General features: G+C 41.7%; 1 protein-coding gene across 1 annotated transcript in view; it reads right to left on the bottom strand.

The window, feature by feature from the left end:
• LOC310636971 (uncharacterized protein) overlaps window positions 1-20,490 on the bottom strand; it is a 93,720-nt gene extending 73,230 nt beyond the window's left edge. The window contains exon 1 of the mRNA XM_083357203.1: window positions 19,105-20,490. Coding sequence (XP_083213329.1) covers window positions 19,105-20,156 — 1,052 coding nt within the window. The 5' untranslated portion in view covers window positions 20,157-20,490. The remainder of the gene's footprint in view (window positions 1-19,104) is intronic.
• Between the last annotated feature and the right edge of the window lie 320 nt (window positions 20,491-20,810).

Raw genomic sequence — 20,810 nt, 5'->3', positions numbered from 1 at the left:
ATCACGGAGCAACCATCAAAGGGAAACAAGCAAGCAGCTCTAAGAAAACGAGATCACAAAATGAATTGCTAACAAACCTGGAGATCCTGTGATCAAAGCCACAATCCCTTTTCTCCTCAAATTAATATTTCTACAGCTCTTCTCCATCAGCTTCATCTGCAATGCAGAGCAGCCTTTACATGTGAAATTTTACCCCGCTTTTTTCACTGAGCTTGGGCCTACTCCCCACACACCTTAACATGGTCTGCACAGGCTTAAGGTAGCAAAACAGATCCTGCCAAACCAATCTTATTTCATTCCTTGATAAAGTGACTAAATTGAGTTGTTTTCCTCTTGAGGATTCTCATCCATAGTATCCTTCCCAAGTTCCCCCAAATTTAATGAAATTATCTCTCTTAAAGTCCAAGACTCTGGTTTAACTGTGTTCTATTGCTTGTGCTTCCATAATGTTGAATTCCAATATTGCATGATCACTTCCCTTCAAGGTTCCTGTGGCTTCAACACCTTCTATCATTTCATCTCTGTTAGTGAGGATTAGATCCAATATGGCTAATCCCCTAGTTCCCTTCTCTACTTTTTGGGAGACAAAGTTGTCTGCTAGGTTTGTCAGGAATTTATTTGATCTTCCACTTGGTGCAGTTTGTCTCCCAGTTGATGTCAGGGTAATTAAAGTCCCCCATTACGATTATGATGTGCTTCCTATATATGTTCTGTACCAGCCTACTACCGGCCCTGCAGAAAAGGCAGGGACAACCCCTTTACACAAAGGCAAGAGGCTGGAACTAAGCCTGCAAAATTTATGGACACAAAACAGAGCAAACAGAGCAAAACAAAACACAAACCATGAAACAGGAGCTATTCAAACGGTTGCCTTCAGCAAACCAGCCCTCCCACACATTCCCCTTTTAAACAGTTCAAGGCGTGGCTTCTCTCTGCCTCCTTCCGAGGTGCCCCATTGCCTTCCTCTGTTTACTCCTGATTGACTACCTCCTGCATCGGGCGTCCTTGAACAAGGCCAGCTGTGGGTCATCTTCATCCACGCTGTCAGGCTCACACAGCTGGGTCTGCGTCGTAACCAGATGGGAGGGACCTGGCTGAGGGCTCTGCGGAGCCTCAAGGCTATCCACAGCAAGCTCTCCAACACCCCCCTCCTCCACCTCTCAATCGTCCGACCCAACTGCCGAACCCACAGGCTGACCCTGAATCACAACAATATACCTTAGTTAGCTGACTAGTAAAAAGTTCATCTAATTTCCTCTGGTTGGTTGGATGGCCTATAGTATACACCTATGGCAGTGATGACAAACCTTTTAGAGACTTGAGTGCCCAAACTGCAACCCAAAACCCACTTATGTATCGTTGGGTGCCGTGTGGGCATGGCCCACTGGGTGGGCGTGGTTGCTGTGGTAATGGCAGACTAGGTAGGACTAAAAAGTTCAATCAATTCCAACTTTGCGAGATCTTTTTTTCCCGTAAGAAGTTGAAACTGATTGAACCTTTTTTTTGCACACGGCAGCGGAGGCCTAAAGCGAAAAGGTTATATAAAACCCAGCTGAAGGCCTAGGACTGGGGCGATGGCACACATGCCTCCAGAGGGCTTTGCGTACCACCTATGGCACGCATGCCATAGGTTCACCTCCACGGACCTATGCCAATGTCATTTTGGCCCCCTTTTGTGTTGACCCAAATACATTCAAGACAGTTTTCATCATTGTTGTGCTCTATTTCTGTAGAGATGTAGTTATTTCTTATTTAGAGAGCAACTCCACTTCCTCTTTTATTTGGTCTGTTTCTTTTAAATAATTTAAATCCCTCTAGGTGTGTGTTCCATTTCTGGGTTTCATCCCAACGTTTCCGTAATGGCAGCAGCAGCGAAAAAAGCTAATACAAGATCACATGAGGTATTAGTACCGCTTTATAAAACCCTACTAAGACCACACCTGGACAGCCAATTTTGTTCACCATATCAGAAAAAAGATGTTGAGTTTGGAAAAAAATCAGAGAAGAGCAACTAAGATGATTAAAAGCCTGGAGACTAAAACATATAAAGAACGGCTGCAGGACTTGGGTTTGGCTAGTCTAAAGAAAAGAAGAAATAGGGGAGACATGATAGTAGTATTCCAGTATTTGAGGGGCTGCCACTGAGAAGAGGCGGTCATGTTATTCACCAAAGCACCAGAGGGTAGGACAGGAAACAATGGTTGGAAACTGATCAAAGAGAGAAACCACCTGGAATTTAAGGAGAAACTTCCTGACAGTGAGGACAATTAACCAGTGGACAGCTTTGCCTTCAGAAATCATGGGCACTCCATCACTGGAGATTTTTAAGAAGAGGCTAGAGACAGTCACTTGTCTGAGATGATATAGGTCCTCCTGCTTGAGCAAGGGGCTGGACTAGAAGACCTCCAAGGTCCCTTCCAGCTCTATTCTATTCTATTCTATTCTATTCTATTCTATTCTATTCTATTCTATTCTATTCTATTCTATTCTATTCCCACACACGAGTGATCAAGAAGCAGCCACCATTTTGGCCATGAGGGAGGTGTGGCAAAATGGCAGCCGCTTCCACAAGTCCACCACATGGCCCTGGGATGAATCCTGGGCACAATGAAAATAACCACTGCTTCCAGGACCCAGTCATGCGGCCCAGGGATGCATGTCCTGCCCTCCTTCTCCAACATGAGCTTCAGAAATTTCAAAAGGTAAGGCGGAGGAGGCTGTGAGGTCTGATGGGGTGGAATTCAGGCCTAAGGACTGCAGGGATCTAGTGGGAGTGGAGAAAAGCCTGAGGGGTCCCTGTTGGAAAAGGTTGGGATAGGGGAGGCCTTCGAAAGGCAAGCCTAGGCCTGGGCTATGCCCTCAACCCTGAAGTAACCAGGGTTCTGCTTACCAGCTCACACATTTCTTTTAATTGCTTAACGGAGAGTAGGGAGTGGGGGTAGTTAAGAAAGCAGACTTGCTTAACAATTGTTGCAATATGCAGCTGTAGTTGCCAGGCCTCATTGCAGTTATATCTCAAGGACTACTTGTACGTTGGCTCAGGAATTTTGCGCTCAAAATCTAGAGGACACAAAGATAGAAATCTGAAACTCCAGATGTTGGATTTCCACAATCAATGTACAAAAAACACCACACAAATGTCTTTTTGCGAAACTCCACAGCTTCTACAGAAGGAAATATCCAGTAACTACTGCTAATAATCAAAAACAGGTAGCTAGCTTTTATCAATCAATAAATAATTTTTCCATTTTTCTCTCTCCACGTACAAGTCTAACCCAGCGACATCTTTCACTAGAAAGAATCAGGCCAAATTTCAAACAGTCAATTTCTCATTGGGAGATCAGAAATGGGAGATCAGAAATGAAATTCAACGTTTTTCTAAACTCATCTGATTTTTGCCTCGTGGATTTCCTTATGTGCCATAAGGGATGGTTTATGCCTGAAATACTGTCTACAGACCGGACATCAGAAAGGTTTCTCCCTGCGTAAACCTAAATGACTTAAAAAGACTAGACCTAGTACTGAAATCTTTCCCACAATCCTTTCATACGGTTTCTCTCCTGTATATGTCCTCCGGTGTTTCACAAGGACAGAAGAGCACTAAAATTTTACCTACAATATGGACACTTGCCCTGTATGTATGCCCTGGTATCTCACCAGACTGCAAACTAAATGAAACTTTTTCTAGACTCTGGACACTTATGGATTCTCTCTTCTGTGAGTCCTCTGGTGTGTCACCAGGTCATAATTCCAACTGAAATTTTCCCCACAATCAGGACATTCAAAAGGCTTTTCTCCTGTATGAGTCCTCTGGTGTATCACCAGGTGGGAATTTGCAATGAAACTTTCCCCACAAACTGGACACTCATATGGTTTCTCCCTGGTGCGAGTTCTCTGATGTATCACCATGTTGCCATGTTTGCTAAAGCATTTACCACATTGGGAACACTTATAGGGCATCTGTCCTGTGTAGGTCTTTCTGTGAATCTCAAGGGAGCTATTCTGACCAAAGTTTTTGTCACATTCATAGTATTATATGCTCCTGGTCACAGAGTGTCCTTCACATTGCATGTGATCTACTAAAAAAAATATTGTAAACTGTCTTTTCCAATTGTGTTGGCGAAATAAACAATTGTGGAATTTTTAGTATCTTCCAATCCCAGCACAATCAGAATAATCTATCTGTATAGCTAAAATGTCATTTCACTGCTTCAAATAATGTCCCTCTTTATTTGAACAATAAATTTTTGAAAATAATTAAGGAGCCCTGGCAGAGAAGAGAAAGAACAGAAAATGTCTCCCATGTTTATAGAAATGCTGACACTTTCTTTTTTTCTTCTTTCTCAAAATCTGTGACTGATTCTTAAGCAATGTTGTTTTAGAAATGAAACATTATCTTCGATACATTTTTTTCCTCACATCTCCCCACCAAGGGGGAGACTACAAAACTATCAGCCTCTTGGTCCTGCTCTCACCCCACAAGCCATCAAAGCCTAACAAGGAGGCCCCTAAAAACAAAGGAGATCACAATAGGAATGCGAATAAAACTGGAGATCCTGTGCTCAAAACCACAATCCTTTTCTTCTCAACTCAGTATTCCTACAGCTCTTCCGCAGGAAAGTCACCTGCAAGACAGAACAGCCTTCACAGGGGCTGATCCATGATGGCCAAAAGTTGGGAGTTTTCCTTCTTATCTGCAAATAGCTTTAGAGTCCTGGTTAAACAGATATTTGTAATACAAAGAGTTCAAAAAATTTTTTTCTAAAGTTTATAATTCTCTTTGTCTGCAGCCCAGATTTTTGTCACAGATTTTTTTTTGTCACAGCTGTTCTTTGTTATTAAAGCTTTGAAGATCACAAACACAGATTAGCTTTTGCCAGGTTTTGGCAAGTTCTCTATGGAGATCATAACTGTCATAATCTTCAACCACCACGAGGTGTCAGCATCTATTTAGTTTTCAATAAGAACAATGGTTTTTAAAATGAGTCTTAACCACTCAACAATTTTAAACTTGTCCAAAATTAAATTTTAGCTTTCAAGTTTATACATTTATTTCACTATCATATATTTTCATGGAAATTTCAATTAGCAGCTTCCGTTAGTATAAAGGTGGGGCAGAAGTCCCCCTCCTTCACTTTTGGAGATACCGATATTTTGCTTCCTGGGGATCTTTTCCAGGAAATTAAGTGTGGAATGGAAAAGGGAAAATCAGATTCCTCACCCAATTTCAAGCACACTCTTTACTGTTGTGCTGGTTAGTTCTTTTGGACTTCAGTTGCAAGTATCTTGGGCTGATAGGTGAAATACAGCCTTTCTCCTGCTGGGTTAGGTTTTCCCCAAGATGAACGGACCACCCACCCTCATTCCAGAGTCACCAAGGCATCCTTTTCTTTGCCCTCTCTCCGGGGTGGCTTGGACCCACTAGGGTAATCAGGAAGGATGAAAAATAGCCGTAGGTGTGCAGCAGTCCGCAAGCCTAATAAAATGTCATACTTCCATCGAATTTAAGACTCGGGCAGATAGAAACACAACAAATAAATTAAGCCTAATTTCAGCTCACATCACAGGCACAGAGAGGCTGGACTGATGTATGATTAAAACTGTAATTTTAAATTTATAATGAAGAGGGAAGGAAAGCTGAGGAAAATAGATTGGTCATAAGAGATGCAGAATGCACAAGAGATAGATTACAAGTTAACAATTGTACTGTGTTAGAAACCCACTGTTATGTGTGGAGTCCTTATCACTGAACAAGAATTGGGAAATGAGCTTTACTTTTTATTATTAAATTCATTTATTTATTAAACTATAATAGCTGCCCATCACGCCGTTTGAGACAACTTTGAGCGACTTGCCTTGCCATAATTTTCATGGCAACATTGAAAATACCCACTTTTTTCCCTTGTCAAAAGCTACTGACAATTTTAACATAACACATTTTTAAAAATCAAACATTATCTACTGTGGGGGAGGCCTAGGGATATCTACAGCAGCCAAGCCCTGTGCTAGGCGAAGAGTTTTCCCTAAACCTGAGGTAGCCAGTGTTCCGCTTAATTATTCAAATAATGGCTGCCTCAAGGGAGAGCAGCAGAATGCGGGTAGTTACAGAAATCAGTACCACTTGACATCCGCTGCAACATGCAAATGTAATTGCAAGGCCATGACATTTGTATCTTGAGGACCTCTTGTATGGTGGCTAAGGAATTCTGGGGCTCAAAATCTGGAGGAAAACAAGACAGAAGATTGAAATTTCAGATGTTGGAATTACATATTCAAAAACACCACGCAAAAGCCTATTTCATGAATTCCAGTACTTCTGCAAAAGGAAATATCCAGAACGTTCTACTGATAATCAGAGAGGTAATTAATCATTTTCCTTTTCTCTCCACCTACAATCCTGAGAAATATTTCAATTTCTCACCTACACTTTCAATGGGACATCAAAATGAAACTCAAGGCTTCTCTAAAACTCTTCTACTTTTGCCTCATACAGATTTCTTTCTGAGCAATAAGGGAGGATATATGAGTGAAATTACATGCACGGACTGGATATTTGAAAGGTTTCTCCCCTGTGTGAATCCTCTGGTGTCTAATGAGATGAGACTTTCTAATGAAACTTTTTCCACAATCTGCACATTCAAAGGGACATTTGAAAGGTTTCTCCCTCGTATGAGAACTCTGTTGTACTACTAGGTTGGAATTCTGACTGAAACCTTTACTACAATCAGGACATTAAAAAGGATTCTTTCCTGTCCTCTGCTGTGTTAACAGGGTGGAACTGTTACTGAAACCTTTACCACAGTCAGGACATTCAAAGGATTTCTCTCCTGAGTGAGTCCTCTGGTGTATCACCAGGGTGGAATTCTGGCTGAAAGTTTTCCCACAATCAGGACATTCAAAGGGTTTCTCTCCTGTGTGAGTCCTCTGGTGTTTCACAAGCTTGGAATTATAACTGAAACGTTTCCCACAATCAGGACATTCAAAGGGTTTCTCTCCTGTGTGAGTCCTCTGGTGTTTCACTAGGGAGGAATTGTGGCTGAAACTTTTTTCACAATCAGGACATTTAAAGGGTTTCTCTCCTGTGTGAGTCCTATGGTGTGTCACCAGGTTGGAATTCTGACTGAAACATTTACCACAATCACGACATTCAAAGGGTTTCTCTCCTGTGTGAGTCCTCTGGTGTGTTACCAGGCTGGAATTGTTACTGAAACGTTTCCCACAATCAGGACATTCAAAAGGTTTCTCTCCTGTGTGAGTCCTTTGGTGTGTCACCAGGCTGGAAATACGACTGAAACTTTTCCCACAATCAGGACATTCAAAGGGTTTTTCTCCTGTGTGAGTCCTCTGGTGTCTTACCAGACTGGAACTGTCACTGAAACCTTTACCACAATAAGGACATTCAAAGGGTTTCTCTCCTGTGTGAGTCCTCTGGTGTTTCATCAGACTGGAACTGTCACTGAAACCTTTACCACAATCAGGACATTCAAAGGGTTTCTCTCCTGTGTGAGTCCTCTGGTGTATCACCAGGTGGGAATTGTTACTGAAACTTTTCCCACAATCAGGACATTCAAAGCGTTTCTCTCCTGTGTGAGTCCTCTGGTGTGTTATAAGGCTGGAATTGTTACTGAAACCTTTTCCACAATCAGGACATTCAAAGGGTTTCTCTCCTGTGTGAGTCCTGTGGTGTGTTACCAGGCTGGAATTGTTATTGAAACATTTCCCACAATCAGGACATTCAAAAGGTTTCTCTCCTGTGTGAATCCTCTCGTGTATGACCAGGTGGGCATTCTTACTGAAACTTTTCCCACAATCAGGACATTCAAAGGGTTTCTCTCCTGTGTGAGTCCTCTTGTGTTGCAACAGGCTGGAATTGTAATTGAAACCTTTACCACAATCAGGACATTCAAAGGGTATCTCTCCTGTGTGAGTCCTCTGGTGTGTCACCAGGGAGGAATTGTGGCTGAAACTTTTTTCACAATCAGGACATTCAAAGGGTTTCTCTCCTGTGTGAGTCCTATGGTGTGTCACCAGGTTGGAATTCTGACTGAAACATTTACCACAATCACGACATTCAAAGGGTTTCTCTCCTGTGTGAGTCCTCTGGTGTGTTACCAGGCTGGAATTGTTACTGAAACTTTTCCCACAATCAGGACATTCAAAAGGTTTCTCTCCTGTGTGAGTCATTTGGTGTGTCACCAGGCTGGAAATACGACTGAAACTTTTCCCACAATCAGGACATTCAAAGGGTTTTTCTCCTGTGTGAGTCCTCTGGTGTGTTACCAGGTTGGAATTGTTACTGAAACTTTTCCCACAATCAGGACATTCAAAGGGTTTCTCTCCTGTGTGAGTCCTCTGGTGTTTCACCAGACTGGAACTGTCACTGAATCCTTTACCACAATCAGGACATTCAAAGGGTTTCTCTCCTGTGTGAGTCCTCTTGTGTATCACCAGGTGGGAATTGTTACTGAAACTTTTCCCACAATCAGGACATTCAAAGGGTTTCTCTCCTGTGTGAGTCCTCTGGTGTGTTATAAGGCTGGAATTGTTACTGAAAGTTTTCCCACAATCAGGACATTCAAAAGGTTTCTCTCCTGTGTGAGTCCTCTGGTGTTTCACCAGACTGGAACTGTCACTGAATCCTTTACCACAATCAGGACATTCAAAGGGTTTCTCTCCTGTGTGAGTCCTCTTGTGTATCACCAGGTGGGAATTGTTACTGAAACTTTTCCCACAATCAGGACATTCAAAGGGTTTCTCTCCTGTGTGAGTCCTCTGGTGTTTCACAAGCTTGGAATTATAACTGAAACGTTTCCCACAATCAGGACATTCAAAGGGTTTCTCTCCTGTGTGAGTCATTTGGTGTGTCACCAGGCTGGAAATACGACTGAAACTTTTCCCACAATCATGACATTCAAAGGGTTTTTCTCCTGTGTGAGTCCTCTGGTGTGTTACCAGGTTGGAATTGTTACTGAAAGTTTTCCCACAATCAGGACATTCAAAAGGTTTCTCTCCTGTGTGAGTCCTGTGGTGTTTCACCAGACTGGAACTGTCACTGAATCCTTTACCACAATCAGGACATTCAAAGGGTTTCTCTCCTGTGTGAGTCCTCTTGTGTATCACCAGGTGGGAATTGTTACTGAAACTTTTCCCACAATCAGGATATTCAAAGGGTTTCTCTCCTGTGTGAGTCCTCTGGTGTGTTATAAGGCTGGAATTGTTACTGAAACTTTTCCCACAATCAGGACATTCAAAAGGTTTCTCTCCTGTGTGAGTCCTCTGGTGTTTCACCAGACTGGAACTGTCACTGAATCCTTTACCACAATCAGGACATTCAAAGGGTTTCTCTCCTGTGTGAGTCCTCTTGTGTATCACCAGGTGGGAATTGTTACTGAAACTTTTCCCACAATCAGGACATTCAAAGGGTTTCTCTCCTGTGTGAGTCCTCTGGTGTGTTATAAGGCTGGAATTGTTACTGAAACTTTTCCCACAATCAGGACATTCAAAAGGTTTCTCTCCTGTATGAGTCCTCTGGTGTGTTATAAGGTTGGAATTGTTACTGAAACCTTTTCCACAATCAGGACATTCAAAGGGTTTCTCTCCTGTGTGAGTCCTGTGGTGTGTTACCAGGCTGGAATTGTTATTGAAACATTTCCCACAATCAGGACATTCAAAAGGTTTCTCTCCTGTGTGAATCCTCTCGTGTATGACCAGGTGGGCATTCTTACTGAAACTTTTCCCACAATCAGGACATTCAAAGGGTTTCTCTCCTGTGTGAGTCCTCTGGTGTGTCACCAGGGTGGAATTCTGGCCGAAAGCTTTCCCACAATCAGGACATTCAAAGGGTTTCTCTGCTGTGTGAGTCCTCTGGTGTTTCACCAGGCTGGAATTCTGGCTGAACCCTTTTCCACAATCAGGACATTCAAAGGGTTTGTTTCCTGTGTGAGTCCTCTGGTGCGTTACCAGGCTGGAACTGTTAGTGAAACTTTTCCCACAGTCAGGACATTCAAAGGGTTTCTCTCCTGTGTGAGTTCTCTGGTGTGTTACCAGCCTGGAATTGTGAATAAAACCTTTACCGCAATCAGGACATTCAAAGGGTTTCTCTCCTGTGTGAATCCTCTGGTGTCTCACAAGGTAGTAATTCTGAGTGAAACATTTACCACAATCAACACATTTAAAGGATTTCTCTGCTGTGTGAGTGCTCTCTTGCCTCATCACATTGGGAATTTCCAATGAAACTTTCACATAATCCGGGCAGTCATACATGGTGTCAGTTCTTTGATGTATCACCACAGTGCCACGCTCACTGAGGTATTTACCACATTGGGAGAACTTTTATGGCTTCTCTCCTGTATGGGTCTTGTCATGCAAATCAGCTGTGATTTGTAAGTCGTATGTTTCCTACAATAAGCACATATATTGAGCTTTTCCACCAATTATATCCTTGAGGTCAAAAACGTTTGATCCCTTTTTTAGTGGGTTTTTTAAATTAAAGCTCTTTTTTTTCCTCCCAGAGCACAGCTTGCATCACTGTCTGCCCTAGGTGGCTCTCCAAGTGACTTTTTCCTATCCCGTGACTTCCAGATATTTCACTCTGTTACTGAATAAAGAATAATCTCCCTTGCCCTTTCATGTAATGTATTCTTGAGTTCCATATGCTCTACTTATTGCAGCTTGAAATATTTCTTTGTTTTCTCTCTTGTCTATTAGCTGCTGGAGGAGAATGGTGTGGCTTTCTGAAGGAAATAGAAAATATTTTGATTTCTGGATTGATTTTCTTTCAACGTTGCTTCTAATTCAGAGTTTCCAGTTGCTCTTATTGCCATCCTCTTTGCCTATGGGATTTAAAGAAAAGTGTAATGTTAATTGTTTATAAAATTGTTGTAGAAAATATGAAAAAGTATACATTAAAATAAAAAGTAACCATACTATGATGTTACAATAACCTATTACATTAATCATGATTCATTTGACACATGGAAGACTACCAAGATCGAAGTTCAAATACAGATAGCCCTCAACGTACGACCACAACTGAGCCCAAAGTTTAAATTTAAAGCTTAATGGTGCATAAAATGATTGCAGATGTGAAAGAAAGCAAAATCTATAATTACAACGAAAAAGCAAACATGCCACAATGCTAGAATAACCTCTTATATTAATTATAATTCATTTGACACATGGAAGATGTAAGGCCCTGCCTCAGCTGAATCTCTGAAGAAAGAAGAACTCTTGAAACTGGCAGCATTTGAAAAGGAACTTTTATTGAGAGTTAGTGAAAGCAAGAGAAGGCAGGCAGGATCTGAAGTTCCTGCATGAAATCGTTAGGCTAAAACCCATTGTTTAAAAGCCCTCCCAACTGCCAAGTCCATAGGAGCCGATTCAGAGGTGCGAAGATGTTGTGTGAGAACTCGGAGGGGGGGGAGAGAGACTGCAGGATAAGATGTTCCCAGGCCTCTTTTCTTTGGTGAGGTGAAGCAGATGGCCTCAGGCGATTCCCTCCCCCCCTAACAGTCCCCAGAAAGGCACACCAAAGCAAAGGGGAAACAGCAAACCAAAGCAAAGCTAAAGATATCACAGGAGTGCTGCCAAGGTCCCTCTCCCATCAGAAGGGCAGTGCACCATCATGGATCATCATGGTAGACAGAAGACTACCCAGATCCAAGTTCACGTATCCATTCATTCATGAAATACTCTTGTTGATTTGGGCCAATCACAAATTCTTAGCACTGCAAAGGTGTATCATCAAATATACCGGGAAGTGATGAGGATAGATTATACAATTGTAGATATATGCATAAACAAATATAAATACACCCATAAACTATAGAATGTGGGGAAATGATGTCTTTCAAGCCTGAAAAAATGCCCCCAAACCTTCTGAGCTAATTTCAGAGATGTGGGGCTTAATTAATGAAATGATACCTAAAGCTTCTGCAAGATGTGAAGCACCCGTTTTGCTCATGGAAGTCCAAATAAGGAGTGAAAATACTGTCAATAACCATTCTGACAACACCCCAATTCAAGCAGTCCTCACTTACTGACCACAATTGGCATTTGTCAATTGTGCTTCCAGTTCGATTCACAGGTGAGGACAGCAGAGCAATGGGAGGCACAAAGGAGTCAGCAGCAGCCCCTCCCATCCTCAAAACGAACAACTGGGGAAGGATGATTTAACTAGCTGCTTGATGAAGATGTGTTTTTCAGGAACACCTGCTTTTTCTGATGTGCATCTTCCCAGCTGTGCCAGATCCCATCTTTTGGACTTTGAACTGTTTTTTTTTCAACTCAGAACATCAGATGCTTCTTGCGGACTTTGGACTTGATTTAATCCCCATTAGATGGATTTGTAATTGGCTGACAAACCACACCCAATGATTAGTTCTTAATGGAACTACATCTATATGGAGCGCTGTAAGTAGCAGGGTACCCCCAAGGCTCTATCTTCAATATTCTTCAATATTTTCATAAACAATTTAGATGAGGGAATAGAAGAATGTATCAAATTTGGAGATGACGCTAAGCTGGCAGAAATAGCCAACACCCAGGAGACAAGCTCAAGATACAGTAGAATCTTTTTTTATTGAGAGGTTTTACAATACATTTTTGAGTACAAAAAAAACCCCTCCTCCCCCTCCCCTCTCCCCAACCCTCCCCCCCTCCCCTCCCCGACTTCCCAGAGCTGAATACAGGGTATAATAATACAAACAAGCATAATCTAAAATATGCCAACAACAACAATAAAACATTAAATTCTATCACACTTTAACTCTCCATAGTCAAATTATTAATAAAATAACTACTAACTAAATATACGTCATAAAAATCCACTACTTATTCAAATACTAAATGAAACTTTTTAGTCCCATATTTATTCTGAATATATTCAATCCATCTTCTCCATTCCACAATGTATCTCTGTTGCGAATGGTCTTTCAAATATGCTGAAATCTTTGCCATTTCCGCAAAATTAGAAACTTTCAAAGTCCACTCTTCTATAGTCGGCAGTTCTTCCTTCTTCCAATGTTGTGCTACTAAAAGTCTCGCTGCCGTAATTAAATTCAACATCAACTTTGTATCTATAACAGTAGTATCTGTAATAAAACCCAATAAAAACAATTGCGGAGAAAACTTTATCCTTTTCTTAAATATCTTTTGCATATTCCACCAAATTTTAATCCAAAAAGCTTTAACCTTTTTACAAGTCCACCATATTCTTGGAGGGATCTCTTTTAAAATTAAAACTTCTTGCTCTGCAACTGCAAATTTGTTATTATAAAAGGCTTGAATAACCTCATTTCTAATTGCTCTCTTTGTGAAATAAACCACCACATCTCTAGGTAGTTTCCTTTGTCTTGCAATCCAGGAATTAACACGAAATATTTTATCTATATCCACCATAATATCTTCTGCTGAGCACCCCAAAACCTCTTTGAGGGCTTCTGAAACTACTTTTGTCAAATTTTCCTTAGGGTCTTCCTTCATCCCTCTAATTCTCACAGCAAATTCCATCTCTCTATGCTGAACCAATAATAAATCGTCGTCAATCTTTTCCATCACCGTTTCAGCATCCGTCATTTTGGCATCTAATCTCACACTATTTTGGCTAAGTTCTTCCACTCTCTCATCCAAACGTTCAATACAAACAGCCATGCCTTGAAGTGCAAGTAAGATGTCTGCCCTTATTTCTGTATTCTTCTCCTCAATAAGTTCAGCTAATTGCTGGGATTGCTTTTTCAAAGCCTCTTGCAAAACATCCTGCAGATCTTTTATTGTCAAGGCTGGTGCGGGTGCAGGTGCCGGGGGGAGGGCATTAAAGCCTGTAATGAAGATTGCTGAACTGGCGAAGCCCCCGCGCTTCTAGGAACTTTAGATGATTTGGCAGCCATTTTCACCCACTTAATTCTGTTGCGCACTTTCACTTTTAAAAGTCTCCACAAAATCTACTGAGTTAAAGTTCACTCTCGCTGGCAGGGATGGTTGTAGCGTCCTGCTCTGCTCCAAAGCCTTGGAGCAGAGGCGTCCCGAAGTCTGGAGCAAACTCAGGCTTCGGGGGGGCTCAATCCTTCAACCACCAGAGTTTCAACTGTGGCGGTCTGGGAGAGCTCTACCCCTGCCTGGGTGCTCACCCCCTCCTCTTCTCTCGAGGAGCGGGCTTCCGAGCCGCCAAACAGCTGATCGTCGCTGTTTTTGGCGGCTCTACAGAAACAACGGGGCTGACAGCCGAAATGGCTGCCGTCAACGGAGCCTTGCCACGAGGAAGTCCAAGATACAGTAGAATCTTGATATATATGAACTCTGGGACCCCATCTAAAAAATTGAAATTCAATGGAGGAAAAAAAATAGGCTTTTCTCTTAGCCAAGAAAAAGCAAATATCAAGGTACAGAATGGAACATGGATCAATAGCAATAAATGTGAGAGGGATCTTTGTTACATATTTTATGTCATACGTTATGAATATATCACAAATGTAAGTTATGAATATAGAGGGCCCGTAATGCAACCATAGTTAGCCTTTTCTTGAGATCGCATTGGGGAAACTCACGTTCCTGGAATGTGTGTACTACTGATAAGGAAAGATTCTGAGTGCATGTATGAATGATATATTATTGGTGAAAGCAGGTAAAACATTAGTGGGCATAAGGAGTGTAGGAGGTTGCATTTTTTTTATGGAGTCTTGGACCAAAGCATGAGGATGTAAAGTTCCTGATATGGCTGGGGCAAGACTGTCATACACATAGATTCTGAGTAAACAAGTTGGGTATAAAGAGAAGACTGGGATGAATCAGACCCCACATTTTGAGACAGCTTTGTTGGAGCAGGGGACACCCTGAATCAGCTTTCCAGCCCACTCTAATGTAGCCTGATCGCCTGTGTTGAGAGGATATGTGAGTATTGTGTGATTGAGTAGCCTAGTTGGGCAGCAATACTTACAGCAACTTGAGTAGCCTTGTTGGGCATAGTAACCTGAAGAGCCTTGTTGGGAATAACTTACTGTAGTAAAATAACTTTAAAATTAGGCAAGTATATGTATAAATATAAAGGAACTAATTAACCATGCATGTCTTGCTTTTTGTCCAAATAACACAAGAATAAAAGAACTACTGGAAAACTTCACTTGAGTGGCCTGAACTCAGTTTTATGACATCTTGAGGTTTTAGTGGACAATCACTTAGATGTGAGCCAACACTGTGATGCAGTGGCCAAAACAGCCAATGCAATCCTAGGATGCCTAAAGAGAGGCACAGAATCAAAATCACATGAAGTGGCTTCCGGTGGTGATGCGACGCTGAAGACAGCCATCTCTGGGCTGTCCGCTCCGCAGCTTTGTTGAATCACTGAAAAACAGCGCCGATCAGCTGTTTTGGTGATTCGGAAGCCCCCTCCCCGGGAGAAGAGGAGGGGGTGAGGCCCCAGGTAGGGGTTGAGCTCTCCGGGGCCGCCTGAGCTTTAAGTTTGGGCGGCTGAAGGATCGAGCCCCCCCGAAGCCTGGGTTTGCTCCGGGCTGTGCAGCGTCTCTACTCTGTGATTTTTGGAGCAGAGCCAAGCGTTAGCAACCAGAAGGAAAGACTCTTGAGTATCAAGACGCAGGCAGAGCGGTACAGGAGGTCAAGGTGAAGTGGACTTTTATCTTTACTCTCTAGCTCAACGGATTTTATGGATTAAAAGTGAAAGTGCGCAACAAGTGAAAGTGGGGGAAGATGGCGACGAAAGCCTCTAAAGTTCTTCGGAGTGCGGGGGCTTCCCCGGTGCAACAGACTTCGTTGCAAGCTTTGCTCCCTCCCGCACCTGCTCCGGCACTGACTCTTAAAGATTTACAGGATGCCTTTGAAAAGCAAACACAATTAATGTCAGATATGATGGAAAAGCTGGAGGAGAAATTGGAGGAGAAAATGGAAGAGAAGTTGGAAGAGAAGTTTAGAGTAATGAGGGCAGACATCTTGTCTACAATTGAAAATGTGGCTGTATGTGTGCAAAGCTTGGATGAAAAAGTGGAGGATCTTAGTCAAAAGAACTCTATATTAGAAGTAAAAGTATTAGAGAATGAAAATATAAGGGATAAAATGGATGGAGACTTGAGTCTGGTCCAGTACCATCAGATGGAGTTTGCTATCAGAATCAGGGGCTTAAAAGAGAATCCTAAAGAAGATTTAAAGCAGCTGATCTCCGAGGCTTTGGACGTGATACTGGGCCAATCAGCAGCTGAAATTGAGGGAAGTATAGATAAAATCTTTCGTGTGAACTCCTGGATTGCAAGGCAGAGGAAGTTACCTAGAGATGTGGTGGTTTACTTTACAAAGAGAGCAATTAGGGATGAAGTTATTCAAGTTGCTTATGATACTAAGTTTGTGGTTGCTGAGCAAGAAGTTCTGGTTTTAAAAGAGATTCCTCCAAAGATTTTAAGGAGAAGGAAAGATTTTGCCTTCCTAGCACAGGAACTTAAGAAATGTGACATCAAGTTTAGATGGGAGATTCCAGTTGGACTGGTGGTGACGCATGAAGGTAAAAGACATCGTCTGGTTACTGTGGCCCAGGCACGTGATTTTTATAGCAATGTGTTAAAAGCAACCCCCCTATCATTTTTGGAAGCTGTTAAGGGATACGGCGAGGGAAAGCTTCAAGATGTTGCAGACAGACAGATAGAGGACAATGGTGTTGGAGGGGATCAAGATACAGTTTCATTGGATGTTGCAGGAGGCCAGAGGAAGACGCGTGCCGCCCTAAGAAGAGCGAGACGAGAGCAAGAGCAAGACCAGCAGATAGTTATGGAATCTCCAAAGTGTATTTACAGTGAAGATGTGGGAGGGGCGCGGTCCAAAGAAGTTTTGGGGGTCATGACAGACGTGCTCCAAAAGTTTTGGGGCGTTAAGATTGCTGATTAAATTTTAAATTAGTATCTTAATGGATTAAATTTATCATAGAGGAGAAAGAAAGTTTTTTTTAATATTTAACACAATTTAAGATGGATGTTATTTGCTTGTTAGAAAAGTATATTAGGGTTATGGACTAAAAGTGTGTGTTGAACTAAGAATGGGTATGCAAGCTCCTAATTAACAACAAGTTGTCTTACAGACTGCTTAACCCTTTTTTTTTTTACTCTTTTTATTTGAACTCAAGGATGACTTGGAACTGCGAGACATTTTGTGTGATACATGCAAGAATTATTTGGGATTATGGTTTAGTTTGGTTGGAGATTATTAAGGTTAATAGATAGGCGCTTTTGGCGCGTAACTGAGAATTTATTTTTTTTCTTTGAAATTAATATGAATAAGGACTGGGATTAAGAAAATCTATTCTGAGTAAAGCTCTTTTCTGTTTTTCTCTTTTTCTTTTTTACTTTATTTGTAATATTAGTATTGTTTGTATTCATTTTACATGAGCTAGAGGGAGATAGAACTAATAGTTTATTGCTGATAACATAGGGGTGCTTATGTTTGTTTTTTGATTTTATACCCTGTATTTAGCTCTGGGAAGTCGGGGGGGGGGAGGAGGGAATGGGGGGAAGGGATAGGGAGGGTTGGGTGGGTGGGGGAGGGGGAGGGGGGGATTAAAGTCAAAATGTATTGTAAAACTTTTTAAATTAAAAAAAAAGTTTAGATGGGAGATCCCAGTGGGCATGGTGGTGATGCATGAAGGTAAAAGACATCGTCTGGTTACAGTGACTCAGGCACGTGATTTTTACAGCAAAGTTTTAAAAGCAACCCCTCTATCACTTCTGGAAGCTGTAAAGGGATATGGCGAGGGAAAGCCTCAAGATGCTGATGGAACACAGACAGAGGAGAATGGTGCTGGAGGGGATCAAATTACAGTTTCAGCGGTAGCTGCTGGAGAGCAGAGGATGACGCGTGCCACTTTAAGATGAGTGAGACAAGAGCAAGAACAAGATCAGCAGAAAGTTATGGAACCTCCAAAGCGTACTTACAGTGAAGCTGTGGGAGGGGCGCGGCCTAAGGAAGTTAAAGGGGTCCTGGCAGACGTGCTCCAGAAGCTTCGGGATGCCAAGAATGGCGACTAAATTCACCACAGAAGAGAAAGAAAGTTTTTCAATATTTAAAACAATTTAAGACTGACGTTATTTGCTTGCAAGAAACGCATATTAGGGTTATGGACCAAAAGTACTTGTTGAATTCAAGGTTGGGTACGCAATTTATTGCTTCTGCAATGAATAAGAAAAATGGAGTGGTTATTTATGTTAAGAATACTCTGACAGCGGAACTAATTGAAGTAGATAAGCAAGGAAGATATGTTTTTTTTTAATTGAAAAGTTTTAAAATACAATTTTCCTTTAAAAAAAACCCCTTCCCCCTCCCTCCTCCCCCCCTACCTCCCCCCTTCCCCCCTCCCTCCTCCCCCCCCCTACCTCCCCCCCTCCCCCCCCGACTTCCCAGAGCTAAATACAAGGTATATATATATAAAAAAGCAATCATAAACAACCATATACTAACAAGTATAAGTTCTAAAATCCATCACTCTCTAGCTTATATAGGATAAAACAAACCTTAGCAATTTTAAATATATATAAAAAACTAAAATAGAAAAAGAAACACTCTCTAATTTATATAGAATAAAACAAACCTTAATAATATTAAATATATATTAAAAACAGAAAAAAAGAAAATAAAAACTAAACCCCAAGATAGAAAGAAAAAAAGAAAAAGAAAAAAAGGAAAAAAGAGTTATTCAAATACTACATAATACTTCTTATCCTAAATAAACTCCATCCATTTTGTCCATCCCATGATATAACGTTCTTACAAATAATCTTTCAAATTAACCAAAATCTTCGCCACCTCAACCAAATCAAAAAACTTTAAAGTCAGCTCTTCTGTAATCGGCAGTTCCTCTTCCAGTAGTAAGCTATCGAAAGTCTTGTTGCCACATCTCTAATTATTCCAAACAAAAAAATAAAGATTGCGAACAAATCTTTAACCTCCATTTAAGAATCTTCTGTATATTCCACCAAACTTTAATCCAAAAAACCTCACCCTTTCCACAAATCCACCACATATAAAAATATATTGCGTCTACACCCAAATCTTTTCCCACCTCCCATTACTTGACTATAAATACATTGTAAAAATTCCATAGATTTCTGCAAATCCTACTATTTTCTCCTTTTAGATCTTTTTGCAGCAGCACGCGTCACCCTCTGTTCTATAGGATCATCCGACGAAGTTGTATCTTGATCTCCTCCAACACCGTTGTCTTCTATCTGGCCATCTTCGGCCTCTTGATGCACTCCTTCTCCAGATCCCTTTACAGCTTCCAGAAGTGTTAATGGCGTTGCTTTTAAAACATTATTGTAAAAATCACGCGCTTGCATCACAGTAACCAGACGGTACCTTTTACCTTCATGCGTCACCATCAACCCAGCTGGGATCTCCCATCTGAACCTTATATCTCGTTGCTTGAGCTCTTGCACAAGAAATGTAAAATCCTTCCTTCTCCTTAAAATCTTTGGAGGAATTTCTTTTAGGACCAAAACTTCTTGATTAGCAATCACAACTTTAGTATCATAAGCAGCTCGTATAACTTCATCTCTAATTTCCCTTTTTGCAAAATATACCACCACATCTCTAGGCAACTTTCTCTGTCTAACAATCCATGAATTCACACGAAACACTTTATCCATGCCTCCTTTTATTTCAGATGCTGGCTGTTTCAATACTGTTTCGAAAGCCTCAGAAACCAGCTGCTTTAGATCTTCCTTAATATTCTCCTTTAAGCCTCTAATTCTAATGGCAAACTGCATCTGGTAATATTGAGCAAGACTCAGTTCCTTATCCATTTTGTCTTCATTCTCCAATACTTTTGCTTCTAATATAGCATTCTTTTGAGTCAAGTCTTCTAGCTTTTCCTCCAATTGTTCCACACATCCAGCCACTTTATACACTGAAGACAAGATGTCTACCTTCATCACTCTGAACTTCTGTTCCATCCTCTCCTCCATTCTCTTCTCCAATTTCTCCAATTTCTCCTCCATCTGTGCAAATCTCTCATTAATTGATTCCAAAATTACCTGGGTGTGTTTTTCAAGAGCATCTTGTAAGTCCTTCGATGTCAATACATCAGGAGGATGCAGCGCCTGCAGTAATGATTGTTGCACCGGAGAAGTTCCAGCACTCCGAAGAGTTTTAGGGGGTGGTTTAGCCGCCATCTTTAACCAACTGTGACGCACATTCACTTCAGATTTAAAATCCAAAAAAGTCCATCAAGCTGGAGAGTAAAACATAATAATCCTCTTCACCTTTTCCTCTTGCACCGCTCTGCCTGCTCCTTTAAACCATAGTCCTTTCTTCAGGCAGGGATGGTTCGCAGACGCCTGGCTCTGCTCCAAGAAGTTCGGAGCAGAGGCGCTGGCCAGCTGGGAGCAGCCCAGGCTACGGGGGAGTTCAATCCTTCAGCCGCCCAAGCCACAAGCTCAGGCGGCTCCGGAGAACTCGACCCCTACCTGGGAGCTCACCCCCTCCTCTTCTCCCGAGGAGGGGGCTTCAAATTCGCCCGAACAGCTGATCGGCGCTGTTTCGGGCGAAAATAACTCAGCTGAGCCGCGGGCAGCCCGGGAAGGCTGTCTCCGGCGCCGCGCAGCCACCGGAAGTCCAAGCAAGGAAGATATGTTATGATAGATTTGCTGTTAGAAGGCAAAAAAACGCTTTTAGTTGGACTGTATGCTCCAAATCAACAACAAGCTGACTTTTATAGTTCACTACATACAAAGATTACCCAGTTGGATTATAAATCTTTTATTTTTATGGGAGATTGGAATGGTGTCTTGGATGTACAGCTGGACAAATCGGGTTTTTTTAAACAT

This window comes from Vipera ursinii, assembly GCF_947247035.1.
Source record: "Vipera ursinii genome assembly, chromosome: 2".
Lineage (NCBI taxonomy): Eukaryota > Metazoa > Chordata > Lepidosauria > Squamata > Viperidae > Vipera > Vipera ursinii.
The sequence above is the reverse complement of the archived record's forward strand: the minus strand, read 5'-3'. Positions and strand labels throughout refer to the sequence as shown.